At 45.0% G+C, this 14614-nt stretch overlaps 1 protein-coding gene across 8 annotated transcripts in view; it reads right to left on the reverse strand.

The window, feature by feature from the left end:
* lrba (LPS responsive beige-like anchor protein) overlaps positions 1-14614 on the reverse strand; it is a 193470-nt gene that overhangs the window by 118612 nt on the left and 60244 nt on the right. For 7 of the 8 annotated variants that reach the window (XM_031560255.2, XM_031560249.2, XM_031560251.2 and 4 more), the window contains 4 exons: positions 13345-13514; positions 10170-10251; positions 9802-9935; positions 8707-8768 (listed from right to left, as the gene is read on the reverse strand). In XM_031560255.2, coding sequence (XP_031416115.1) covers positions 8707-8768; positions 9802-9935; positions 10170-10251; positions 13345-13514 — 448 coding nt within the window. The remainder of the gene's footprint in view (positions 1-8706; positions 8769-9801; positions 9936-10169; positions 10252-13344; positions 13515-14614) is intronic. The other variant, XM_031560250.2, reaches the window with a different exon arrangement.

Raw genomic sequence — 14614 nt, forward strand, 5'->3', positions numbered from 1 at the left:
GTGAAAGATCGTTGTGCTTACTCTATTCTCTCACCACACTTAGCGGTCTGTATTTCCACACGGAAAACCCACAACAACACCAAAAAAGCCTTCTGCATGAATCTTCTAACAGGTAACATTTCAGTTACAGGAAGGTAGAATACACAGCTTACAATAATGGGTGTGTCTGGGGTCTGGTTCAAGGTATTAGGTGGGGCGCGTGAGGAAGGGGAACATTATGGGGTCTACCTAGGTATGAAAGGTAGTATAAAGGTCTACAGACAGGAAAGGTCTGGCTGAACATTTAAATGTAAATGAACATGGCGCAAATGTGGTACATTCTTGTGGGGGAGGAATCCACATGAGTTGCAACTACTTAGAGAGTATATAAAAAAGACCAATATTCTTCAGCTGGTTTACAATTGGGCAAGTTTGGATTCACTCAGGTATGGGAAGGGAGGGGTCGAGAGAATTCTTTTAGGGTGGCATGAGGATCATAAGGGGTAGGAAAGTCAAAGCTTAATGCGCACTAATATGCGATATATAACATTAAAATAGATAATAATAAACACAATCACAGTAAGTGTGGGCATACTTACAGATTTTATTTGTTTTTCAAAGTAAATAAATAGCCATAGACGTCAAAATGGGTTTTGCTTCTTTTTTTTATCAATATCAAGGAAAGAAATCTCATTTCACTGGCAATTGGAAGTGATGTACTATACATTGTTTAGTGGGATTAGGAAGTGATTGGATTTTGTGATTTTGCGATACGTTTAGCGTTGCGACACTTGCATGAAACGTCACAAAACAAAAACGTATATTAAAAAATATGATCACAAGTCAAAACTAGGGTGGCATTAAGGGTGGCAAGGCATAGCCATTATGGTGGCAGATGCCACCCTGTGCCACGACAGTGGATCTGGCCTTGGGTGTGGGTGTTTCATGTGCTTGCGTTTTTTTTGTGCTGTTACTCATTTTGTTTACGGCACAAACTCTAGGATAAACACGATCCTAAGATAGAGTCACATCTGTTGTGGAAAAATAAAGTGAGAGTGCAAGAAATAGAATGAGACAAAAAAACAAACAGTGCAGCATGTACCATGGGGCTCACTGACGGGGGTATGAGGGCACACTAAGCAGCATGTACCATGGGGTTCACTGACGGGGGTATGAGGGCACACTAAGCAGCATGTACCATGGGGTTCACTGACGGGGGTATGAGGGCACACTAAGCAGCATGTGGAAAGTAGTGCAGTCCCAGTCTCACACGGGAATCTATTACCCCTTTGATTTTCTTTAGTGACGCAGCCAGGATCTAAAATTCCATGTTCCACTATTCCTTTCTCACCAAAGGGACAATGGAAAAACAGAACATGAAGCACCGTAGCTTTTGCTCTGTCGTGAATTACTGAAAATATCAGCAACAGATTTTTTTTTCATTGAGCGCACACCATACCAATAAATAGATAAATGAATCAACTGAGAGAGAAGGGGAGAGGCATTATTTTTTAATTAAAGAGCCAATGACCCAAATCAGAGAGGGAGTGAGAGTGCGATTAGAGGCGGGAGAGGGACAGCTCCCTGATTGGTATTGGATTTTGCTGTGTCTCTGATAGGCTTTATGGTGACCACAGGCCACTCCAACGTTCCCCTGATGAGAGGATACAAGGAGCCATTTGTGACCTTTCAACTTTGCCCTGACCTATCAGAGGTACCTCCACCCAGTCACTTCTGCCCGCTGTCAAGGAAACTGCTCCCTCCGATCCATTTTTGTCATTTAACACAATGGACCCTACCTGATCCAAGATCACCCTGAAGATACACATTTTACGATCTCAAGATCAATTCTTTTGAAAAAGAATAAAGGTTGCAAATCCTCCACAACATTCTGCATAGACTGCTGTTTTCTACAAAAAGCTAAATGACACAAATGTAATAACCAAGTCCAGCAGAAAGATACAAATGAAGTATACTGGATGTATAAGAACGCAGACTTATGCACGTTTATCGGTGCCAACAACAAGCACGAGTGAATCAAAGAGATCTGCTCATGGCACAAAGAATGAAAGATTTTACAGGCTGATAAGAGCATGTTTAAAAGATAAAGATAAATGGAGACATAAGACCAGGACCAGACTGAGAACAGCAGGAACAGAGAGATCCCGAAAGTCTGGAGGAGAGAAACAGCGAGCAGCTGCTGTGCAGGCCATCCCTGGGGGAGAGCAGCAGGACCCAGGCCTCTAGCTCCGGGGCACGGCCTGCTGCTGTGCTGCTCGCGCCGCCTCACTCTGGAACTCTGGGAGCGCTTGGAGAATAATCAAGCACCAGGGAATAGCACAGGACAACAGAATGATATTTGAGCAAACTTTCTGCTCTGATAAAATATTGGCCTTTAAAAAAAAAAAAAACTTGTATTCTTTAATTCCTAACTGCTTAGACATCTGAAAATGTGTACAATGTTGTTGTAATATTTGAAAAGCAAACAGCCATTTTAAATGTGTGTCAATGGTACATAGCCAGCCATCCTCCCTGAGTGCTGGGCACTGCTGGTAGTGTTTAGTCTTGGACTGACGAGGCCTGTAGCACCTTTGCCTCTGTAACGGAGCATTAATGAGCACTGATGGGGGTGCCATGTAATTACAGCCAGAGCCAAACAAAGCTGAGGAAAAACAGAGCTCCCCTCCATCCCCCCAGAACCACCTCTCCACCCACCCCTCCACACTAGCCCAAACGCCTGCCTCTGCTTCTCCTCACCGTCGCATAAACAAGCTGCTCACCTCACCTCGCTCGCCTCCATCACTTACAATCACAAGTATTTGTTTGTTTCCTTTCTTGCACGGGCACATGAGGAGAGTCAGAACGGTAGTGACACAGAGAAGCCATCAATCAGGGAGGGGGTGTGCTGTGCTGGGGCTGTAACAAGACACAGACGCTTTGGGCTGCGGCCGATCCTCGATGCGGCGGCCCCGATCTGATGATATAAAAGAGCTACTGTGAGCCTTTGATGGAGGAACAGCCTTTCCAGTATGGCTAGAAGAGGCCTGCACACTGGTGGGCTTCAGAGAGAGAGAGAGAGAGAGAGAGAGAGAGAGAGAGAGAGAGAGAGAGAGAGAGAGAGACAAGAGCTGGGCCGCTTTCATTAACGAAACTCTCAGGATTCCCATGACATATGAGCAGGCCCTGCACAGGATGTCATGGGCTTTCATCACATTCAACCAACACATAGCATCCATTAGATGGCCAGCTAAGATCCCAGTTCCCAGATCTAAATCAAGTGACACCTCCGACGTGTGGCTTCGTGTTTGGACGCGTCTTTCACTGCCTCCCGGAATCAACACCCCTTGCTGTGATTCTGCATAAGACCAAAGAAATGGTTGTTGATTTCTAATTTGTACAACAGTGTCAGATGAAACATGGTCTCTTTTGTCATGCGAGTTAAGGATATGAGAGGTGACGGGCTGGTTTCCTTTGCTGTGCCACCCCTATCACAATGCCATCTGACAGCACATATAGACGCTTTAATTATGGATGTGTCTGCAACAACACTCCGTAGGCCACATGTATGTTCTCAGATCTTGTCTGAAGGAAAACATACATTTCCCAAGGACACAGTGGCCTGTGTTTTTTATGAGCTGCTGCAATGTGCAGAGGGGTTTTAGCACTAGGGAACAAACATTTTCCCAGCCCATATCCTGAGCATGATGCAGATCAGATTTTTTCAAACAAATCACGCCATTGATCTCTTACACTCTTAAAGAACAGAGACAAGTCTAAACTCAAGAACCAGCACAGACCTCTCACAAGGAACAACTGAAGTATTACAAAAAAAAAACTTTTGAGAAAGATAACTAAATGATCTAACATTTTCACTCTCAACCTGATCCTGTAAAATATTGCATAGTGCCATGAGCTCATCATAAAGTGTGAAGCGTAATAAAAATGAAGTCAGCATAAAGGGAGGAATTTTACGCTTTGCGCAGTATGAAACTATTCCATACAGCGGTTATACTATGTACAAGCACATTAACAGAGACATGCAAGAGAACTACGCTGACCAACAAAAATACTCCAAAGCCCTGAAAAAAAAAAAAATCCTTTCAGCTGCATTCTGGACAGACACAGAAATCTTGTGTAAATAACACCAATTGGCTGTGCTAGGCGACGGTAAAACAGTCAGGGAAGGGAATTAAAAGTCACTCAGTTTTAGGAGGTCCCAGGACGGCCAGCCCTCTCTTCTCGACAGGAAACGCACCCCTCCGGCTGCATAGCTGGCATCGGCAGGACACCGGCAGAATTAAGGGCCAGTTGGTGTTGGGCTGTTTGGCCTGGGCCTCTGAGGAGCTCCGTGTTCAAAGAATGCGGCGCACGAGGGGAGCCCCGAGCCTCAGACGGGGCGCTGTCCGGAGCGAGGAGCGAGGCGCAGGAGGAGGGGGCCAGCCAGAGCAGAGGTGCAGCGGGAGGGGGAAAGACAACACGGCCACTGCACTGCTCTTGAACCTTCTGTGTGTGTTATGCTTCTCAGCAGGACTGAGCTCCAGCCTAGAGGGTCGAGGGGGCAAAAGTATTCAGCCTTCGCTTTTCCAGCACATTCCTCTACTCTTACCTCTCTCCTCATTTTTTGATTTTTTTTCCTGTGCTCGCCTGACTTCATAAGCATTCTAGGCTCTGAAGATTTTAACAGCCTAGAGTTGAGCATCATCAGCAAACATAACTGTAAAACCTTTCAAAAATGCATTACTGAATGAAACTGCAAGGGAAGACACGTGTCTCAGTGTCCCAGTTGACTCATCATAGTGGTTCCAGTATACCAGCCTCTATATCTCTCTAAATGAATGATCTCCTCTCGGTCTTCCCCAGCAGCCGTGTCACAGGGCCATAATAAGCCAATAAAAGCTGATCCACTGCAGTCAGGTCAGCCATCAGTGTGTAGTGAGTGCTATATGGAGTAACCTGGACGAAGGCCAGCCATCAGTGTGTAGTGAGTGCTAGATGGAGTAACCTGGACACTGGCTGCCCTTGTGCCGCTGCGGGACCACCTCGGGTCAGGGTATCGATCCCAGAGCCGCCATGCCCACAGGGAGGTTAAACTCCTCCGCACCCACCACTCTCTATTTCTAGCCCTTAGGGCAAGGGTGAAAGGTCAAGAAAAGCCAAGTGCCTGGGGGGGGGAAGTCAATGTCCCTACCTATCGACTCTCTGTGAGATGCCCATCTGTTTAACAGGTTAACTCTGTCTCCCTCCCCATGTACACCATCAGTGGGAAAATGAAGAAAAAACATCCAATGTACTGAATGGCCAAAAGTTCCCAATGGTGTGACAATCTACTGGACATGAACGAGTTCGTAGATTAAAGCCATTTATGAATTTAAATTCAAAGTATGAACATCTTTGAATAATAAATCATGAATTTCAGTTGGATCATTATTTCTGAGGTAAACTTCACAATAACAACATCCATTGGGCGTGAACCACTAGGTTATTTTTATTAAACATCAAGCAAAGAGCTTTTTAGACAGGATAGACAGGACAAGACCATGCAATATATCAAAAAATATATATAAAAGGCCTTCTTTCTCAGTCTATGTTATTGAGTGTATGCCCATTCTTCCACATACCAAAACACTTACAGCGACACACACACACAAATAGACACACACACACAGACACACACAGACACACACCAATCATCTCATCTCAATACAATTACACCACCCTCTACAACTACTTCCCTCTTGTGTCTCTCTCCTTGGCCCTCTCCATCTGCAATGGTGATAAACGACCGAGAGTAACAGATGACCTGACAGCGGGCCCGGACAATAAGCGGTGATCTACGGAAGCCAGCCGCGGCCCCCTCGCTCACATTTATCTGACGGCGCCTGGGCGATAGCCTCTCTGTCACAGCGCGGCGCAGCCAACATGATTTCTCTGCCTTCCTTATGGATGCCGCTGACTGGAGCCCAGCATCATATATTAATCCGTTTTGGGTTGAGATGCTCTTTAGGCGCTCGCTCAGCTCAGCTCAGCTCAGCTCCAGGGCCGGGCCAGGAGCCGCTGTAAATCTAAACCCTTTTTTGGCCAGAGAGGGCCTGTCAGGGGAAATTAGGCGGCCCAGATAACGAGGCATTTTAAAGAGCCAACGCAAGCGTGAGTGGCAGCGCCAGGACTCTCAAGAAAGACACTCATGTAATATGCAAGGCCATTTTGAAAGGCCCATCACTTGCAATTACCCGTAGTGAGTGGATGTTTTGATAGCCGTGATTCTGTCAAACCACCACCCCCACCACACGTCCCTGCTTGGTGGGTTTCAACCTGAAGGCTGTCTCCTTCCCATGACTAAAAGGTCCTGGCGAAGAGTTTTTGACCAGTATGCACGCCAATGAACAAGTGCCAAAGCTACAAAACCATCTTGGGTGATAAGTAAGTAAGTCTGAGCCATACAGATGCATCACTAGCATGAAGTGCGGCTACCGCTGACCCACCGCTGTAGCACCTACCCTCACACAAATCCTCCACCATCTCAAAGACAAATCAATAGCATTACAATGGATGTTACCACAGCACACAAAAGGTTGGCTATGCCCACGTGAATAGGACATAGCAGCCTTTACAGCCACTGCCATCATATTTATAGCCAACATATGCACTAGACACAGGATCAATATGACTGCACAAAATGAAGCAGGCTGCAGTTAATGTTACAAAAGAAAATGGTCCTTTAATTGTGGCTGCTTGAACAGAGGGTACCATCAAACTGTGCTTTAGCACCCCCTCTCTCAATGGCAATCTGAAGGGAGCTGTGTGCGGCTCGCTTTCTTCGCCAGTGATTAAAAACTCCTCAGTGACCACGACCCCTGAACTCTGACCCTGGCCCTACTCCATCTCGTCACAGGGGAAATTAATTAAAGAATTCTTAGAGATGCTATCGTGCCCACGTGCTCCAGCCCCATCCCGAATGAGATGGTAAAAAATCAATCAGGTCCATCTCCTTAGTTTAGAGTACATCCACAAGATGGCCGACTGCTCTTTTTCAATCAGAATGTCTTTTGCTGTGTGTGAGAGAGTGGCTGCTTAAAAAAAGGAGCTTGAAATCAGCCTCTTTACCCTTGGGAACAAGGAAGAAATGAATCATTTCTTCGAGAGAGAGCCAGAAGGAGAAAATGAACAAAAAATTTGAGAGGCAAATTATAAAGAAAGTAATTATGGCTTTGCGACAGTCTGTGTGTAATTTAGGCTGGAGCAAACAGAGAAGCTCATTTAGGAGGACCAGTCACCCAGCCCCTCCTCACTAGTCTAGTCCAGCCCACCCCCACTCCAGCGGACTCAAGTTAGGGCGCTTCCCCCACTATAAAATGGCATTTGCATGGGCTGTGAGAGAATTTGGAGAGGATGATTTATTGAAGCAATCAGCACCAAGCTTGCTGCTGCATCACTGGGCCAGCGTGCGGCTTGGGGCTCTCTCTCTCAACCCCACCTCTTCAGGCCACTGTGTGTGTGTGGTGTGTGTGTGTGTGTGTGTGTGTGTGTGTGTGTGTAGCGGAGAGAGAGAGAGAGTGAGAGTGAGAGCGCTTGTGTGTGTGATGGTGCACAGAGATCCCACCTTTGATTAGATTAGCATTAAACAACAGCATGACAGATATGACAAATAGGGGCATTAGAGCGTGTCATTTATTCTGCTGCGGGCTGTTGGGGTTCAGCGCTCTCTCCCCAGGCCCCACTTCCCCAAATGTATGCGGCCACTGACACCCGGCTGATGGGTAATCTCTCTCTATATTACCGCTGGAGAGGAAGTCAACTGCATAATTCAGCAACAAGGGGAGGGAGAGGAGGGCAGAGACGTTGGCTTTTTTTTTTTGGTTGTTGTGTGAGTGTGCTTTTTTTTTAAAACAAGTGATAAAATTAGGATAGGGGAGATGACATTCATTTGATTGTATTTCAGGCATGTTTATCTCCCCCTGATGCCGACACGCACAAAAAAAAATGAAGCATCTATGTCACTGGGGATAGTGTAGCTTTGAGGAAGTGAGCTTGTATTTGTGTGTGTGTGTGTGTGTGTGTGTGTGTGTGTGTGTGTGTGTGTGTGTGTGTGTACGTTTTCTGTTGCTGCAGAGTAAAACACAGAATATCACATAGTTAAAACCTCTTTATTTGCCATCGCTGCACAATGCCGTGCGTACGTGTGTATCTCGGGAGGGGCTTGTTAGGGAGGACCATTAGCCTTGATCTCCTAAATCAATGCGGTGGCTCATTGATTGTGCTCACCTGCTATGAATTCAGCATTTGTATTCCTGTACCCTCAATCAGCCGAGCCTAAATAAACTTGGCATTCCTGGCCCTGCACAAAACAGCCAGCGAGGGCAATCGATACGCGGATACATCAATTCAACATTGTCCTGCCAGCACAGGGAAGCCAGGGGGAGCAGAGCGTGGTCAGAGGTGTATGGCCAGGTCACGACCCCTGACCCCCACTGCCCTGCCATGACCATTAAAACCACTCCACACACCACGGCTCCGGAAGTCTCAGCGCGAACGCAGAGAGGTGTGGAGATATAGTGCAGGGGTGTGGGGCCCAGATAAGAAATTAGATGGTTAAAGGAGATTTACTGTGTGTGTGTGTGTGTGTGTGTGTGTGTGTGTGTGTGTGTGTGTGTGTGTTAGATGATGGAATGAAAACAAGGAGGAAGAGAACACAGATGTGCATGTAACAGAGAAAAGATAAAGACTTGCCTGTGAACACAGTAGCATCACCAGCTCCACGACAGAACTGCTAGACTTCATACACACCAAACCTACAGGAAGAAGCAGACACAGGGGACATAAGAAACTATTATGAGCTACTACACCCCAACAATAGTAATATTTTACAGAGACAGAAAAGTACATTTACAAAATGACAAATGTCATGAAACTCTGGCATGCAGACACACACATATCCACGCATACACACTAAAACCTAAATCAGCGACATATTGCCTGGGCCCAAAAGTATCGATGCCCCTAATGAATGAACATGATGTTACTGTAAACTAATACATATTTGGACCTTGTATTACAGGGGGGAAATGTGGCAAGCATATGTCCTATTGATCCACACTATCTGCCACCAAGAAGCTGACGCTCATTACATATGCAGAGAGAGGCAGCGACAGAGGGAGAGAGAGGGAGAGAGGAAGAGAGAGAGAGGAGGGGGGCATGGCACTTTGACCTTTTCTCTTCTGCGATACTGTTTGACCACAGGCTCCCTGCAGCTATCAATCACCTTTCCATTCTGTATGCTGGCAGCACATATCCCAAACACTCTTATTAGGCACGGGACCCCTGACCTTCTGCTCTATAAAGCCACTGTGCTGTTATAATCAGTTAGTTAAAAGATACTTCAGCTGCTTTTTACGGCTTAAATCTGATTACGGAGCAGGCGATGTGGAATATTTACTGCCACTCTGCGCCTCACCACAAGGTGTTAATGGAGAGGGAGGGAGAGAGGGTTTGAGTGTGTGTGTGTTTGTGTACGCACAAATGGTAAAGGGATCATAAATCTGAGACAGTGATATCAGTGTGTGTGTGTGTGTGTGAGCGCGTGTGTGTGTGTGTGTGTGTGTGTGTGTGAGCCAGTGTATGTGTGAGCGTGTGTGTGTGTGTGTGTGTGAGATGGTGTGCGTGTGTGTTGCATTCAGCTCAAATCACGTGCAAAAGGCACTGTGTTGTTGCTATGTGGCATGTGCTATTCCTCTGTGGAGACTCCTCTGATGATTTGAAACACATTGCTCTATGTAGTGAAGCCCTGCCCAGTGCAGAGGCTGGCATGAGATGCGCTGGACTCACTTGTGCCCTCTATGAGCAGCTCCTGCCCATGGCTGCCTAGCAGCGTGCGAGACAGGAACGGGGCAAAGTCCACAAAGATCTCCCGCAGCAACGGTGCAGCTTTCTCCAAAGCATTCTCAAGTCTCTCAGATATACTGCAGGAGAGGAACAGGATAGCCACATAATACAACAAATTAACATACAATAAATAAGAAGAATAAGAGGAATTATTATTATTATTATTATTATTATTATTATTATTATTATTAAGAATGAGAAACATTATCTAGGTTAAGTAAAGATGAGAAGAAACAGGAGAAAACAAAGGAAGGAGCGGCCCTCCTTTGATGGTGGCCCATGGCCTTCCTGTCCCTCAGTAGATGGATCACCTCATGCTAGGGGTGGTGTGTTGGCTGGCTGGGGACAGCGCAGGGACAGATGGCAGGTTGGCGCTTCCAGGATCAGCTACTGCTGGAAACCAGAGAGCTCATTACTAACAGACGCACACATAGGCGCGCACACACACAGACACACAGACACACACACACACACACACACACACACACACACACACACACACACACACACACACACACACACACACACACACACACACACACGCATACACACTGGCAACACACAGCACATTACAGCTAAAAAAAAAGAAAAAGGATCCATTGGTGTATTAGTGAAATGTTAGTAAAGAATACATTCAACAAAATTCAGTTAGAAAAGATAAGATTGTGCTGATACCAATAAGTGCTTTCCTATGAAAAAGCTTAATGTGTGCATGTTATTTGAAACATTTACTAACACATACAACAAACACTGTATATACAATGATACAAAATGACACAGACGAAAACAAAAACAAACAAACAAAATATGATATAACAGAAAATGGTGGGGTCTCCTGGTGCCTTTTAAATACCTTTCCATTAAACACCTTCCCACTAAAATACCTTTCCACAACAACACTGTAAGTGAATTATGCCAATTCAAAAACTAGATTTAGAAAGATTAGAAAATGTTACACAATTCAATGCATTAAGAGAGAAACAGACAAAGGAGAAGGAGGGCAAACATGAAGGAGAGAGAGCTGTGTAAAGACTGCTGGGTTGAAAGATAGAGAGACAGAGTCACAGAACAGGAGAGAGATAAACAGAGAGCGAGAATGGAGTGTGTGACTAGGAAGGTAATAAGGACCTAAAGATAGATAGATAGAGACAGAGAGAGTGGCAGGCAGAGAGAGTGAAGGACTAAGAAAGAGGATACACAGTTGAGATATAAAGAAATGAACCAGATGAATAAGAGAAAGAACGAAATCGAAGGAGAGGGTGTTAGGGTAGTAACAAAAGTGGTTGCAAGGTCGTTGCTATGGTAGTTGGGGTTGTTGCTATGTTGGATGCTAGGGTGTCACTAGGGTAGTTATGGCAGTTGCTAAGGTGTTGCTTGGGTAGTTGGGGTTGTTGCTATGGTGGTTGCCAGGGTGACATTAGGGTAGTTATGGTGGTTGCTAAGGTGTTGCTATGGTGGTTTAAGGGGACGCTAAGACGGTTGCTAGGGTGTCACTATGGCGAGATGTTCTGAAGAGAGAGAGAATGAGTGAAAGAGGGAGAGAGAGAGAAAGAACAGTAGGGTAAAGTTAAAGACATAGACATGACATTGAAGAAAGAGTGGAAAAAGATGGAAGAGAGGATAGAGGACTTGAAAGTCAGAGAAAGCTGACATGAAAAAGGAGAAGGAGTGGACAAATAGAAAGAAAAATGTGAAGAAGCGTGAAAGAGTGGATTATAGGCCTAAACTAGGATATCTCCTAAATGAGGAGAAAGAGTGAAGAAGAAGAAAGATGGAAAGGAGAGGAAATGAGGTTAAGTTCAATCGCTGTACATTTCAGTACTTTTTTCTTAATATAATAAGCCTTTTGTTAGTTTGCCTACCTAATGTAATAATATATATAAAAAAAACGTGCTCCATTGGGCTGAAGAGCTAAAAACCTGGCTAGGCTGCCTATCTAGCTAACAACCTGTTAATAACAAACCATCAACGACCTGGATTGCTGCTGTCCTACTGTGCTGTCTGACTATACTGGACCCCCTCATACTAGCAGTGGATTTCTGAGGCTGAGAGGTTGACTGCCAGGCTGAGGTTGTGCTTGTGCAACTCCCTTCACTGACACAGTGGACCGACTGTGACTGACACAAACTGAGCCCGACAGAAACGGATCCTGACAGAAACGGCACCATAGTTTGTGTGTGCTCATCATGAAGGCCCTTCAATATTCAGCCTGTGAACTTTTAAAGTTCTCCTCTACCAGTGTCAGCTGCAAATACTGTCCACCTTTACAGCGCTGTGGCTATACTCCGCCAGAGGCATCATGTCCCCTCATCACCACCACCCGGCCATGGAGAAGCTCATCACAACACATCTCATCCTCCTACAGACTGCACCTATGGTTGAACATTCAGCCTTCAAAGTATAATGTGATGTAGACTTGCTCTCTTTAACACAAGATATTTTGAATGATTTAATTTCCTGAAATAATTTGGATTTTTACCATTTTTAACTGAGACTAATTTTATCTTCTTGTCCTTTAATGTGTTTTTTTTTCTGTTGTTTGTGAACTTTATTTGTATTTCGTTGTTGTGAAGCAACCTTGGGTGTCTTGATGACATTTAATGTAATAAATATAAAGTATTATTATTAGCGCTATATAAATGCAATATATTATTATTATTATTATTATTATTAATTAATTAAGTTTTTGACTATTTATCTTTAATATCTCAAAAAGTACAAAGTAAAAAACTGAAAAGTAATAGCCATCATCTTATTTACAAGACCTCCCCAACAAAGGTTTTACATTAAGCGGTTCTTGAGTTATTGTTCTTGGAAGAAGAACCAACAACCCAAGGTTCTACTTCACATCCATTTAATACATCCTGTGAAGTTGTGTGGATGCATATGCATGGTGAAGAATCCTTCAGAGAGACTCAGAGACCTGACAGAATGGCGGGGGCCAGATGAATGTGTAATGTGTGGGGAATGCACTGGAGAGTGTGTGGCCGTGCGGACGGCTTCTCTCTAAGCTGCCGCATGTGTGCCTGAGGACAGAGGTCCATCAACAGTAGCAGCAGCCACTTCACCAACCCAACACCAAATTAACTTATCTCCACTGCCTCCATCTGTGGGACCTGCTCGTGTCCGACATGCAGACACACACACACACACACACACACACACACACACACCACTATCAGAGGAAGTTACACTAACCAAACAGACCAATCTACATGGCCACTACAGACTTCTCATCATATTCATTATTCTCATTCCATCTCAAATCAACTCGGTCTGGCGTCCTTCTGTGTTTTCTCTAGATAACTGATACATCCATCTACATGCAATGTTCTGCATGTATTTTCATTCATTCACAATGTTCCACAAAGGTCTCTGTTGTAATTCTGAATAGCACCACTGATGTAATACTGTAATGCAAGTACATGCTCAGCCTTGAGGAAGAGGAGATTACAGGGGAAACCTCTGGCTCCATGTGTGGCTCACCTGTGGCAGACTCCGCTGAAGCACTCTGGGTAGTGTCACTGCTGGACACCACGGCCACATCGTTGACAGGGGCCCCACCTGCTGCAGAGGCTGATAGGTTGGACACAGCAGTTGAGACACTGGCTGGAGATGGAGCTCCTCCCACCTTCTTAGGTGCTACTACAACACTCCTAAAACACAAACACACAAACATGGTAAAACCACATGAATGTTCAATTGGCTCAGAGAGACATTTAAAAACAAAATCTTCAAATCTAATATTCAAGCACTAGAATTCTAGCAGTGGTTTCAATTCTGTATGAAATGTGGTTCAGCCATATTCTTCATGAGTCTCACACTGCTGGAATATTAATGCGGGGGATGTAATTAGGGACTTGTTTTCCCTGACACAAGAGTATCCAGTAATGACTGCATCCGTCTTCACTGCAATCAATGGGCTCCCTGCACCTCTCAATCAGCTGATCCGACAAATGGATTAATTATCAGAGCAGGAGCTCATGATGTGGCCCTCAGTCATAACATAACAATTCAGCCCCCATACAACCACATCGCCAGGGTCATCAAGAGGTGCCGGAAGAGATGGCCAGTGGTTTCTTCAGCTGACAGCAGGCCAAGATTTAGGCCTTTCTTTAGCCAGACGACTTCACTCGCATAAGCTCAAGTGAAACAATTCCGTAGTTATCATGTCCACCAGATACACACCATAGTGTATACAGTGAGGGGGAGGTCTGGGCTCAGGGTGCAACAGCAACTCTTGAAGCTGTGCCTCCTGAGGCATGTTAACATGGGGGGAGTTGAAAGCCGAGCGAAATCCAATCAGAAACTGAAGAACAACTGGCTATCAGGAGTCAAGGCTTTGACAGTTTGCAGGACATTTCAAAGAGTTAGGCTGAGGCCTTTATCATCGCTGATGACAGGCTAGCATTGTGTAATCACAAACCCAGTCAAACAAGCTCCTTGTCCCAGCAGTCACACAGGCACGTGTCCTTCCACATAACCAACGTATGCCTGGGACAGTGGGAAAGAGGAGGTCATAGAATACCATACTGCAGGAACAATTTAAACCAGGCTCAAAAACCATATTAGAAAATCTTCATGAATAACTAAATGTTTCAAATATATTATATCAACAATATTACCCATTTATGTGGTCTGGTGTGTGTGCTCAAATAAGCTTACATAGCCTCAAACCAGTTCAGTCCCACAAAAGTATCCAAATGATACGTCCATTACAAATTCATCAACTACAAAATAACATGAGCACAGAAGC

This window comes from Clupea harengus, chromosome 22, assembly GCF_900700415.2.
Source record: "Clupea harengus chromosome 22, Ch_v2.0.2, whole genome shotgun sequence".
In the NCBI taxonomy this organism is placed as follows: domain Eukaryota; kingdom Metazoa; phylum Chordata; class Actinopteri; order Clupeiformes; family Clupeidae; genus Clupea; species Clupea harengus.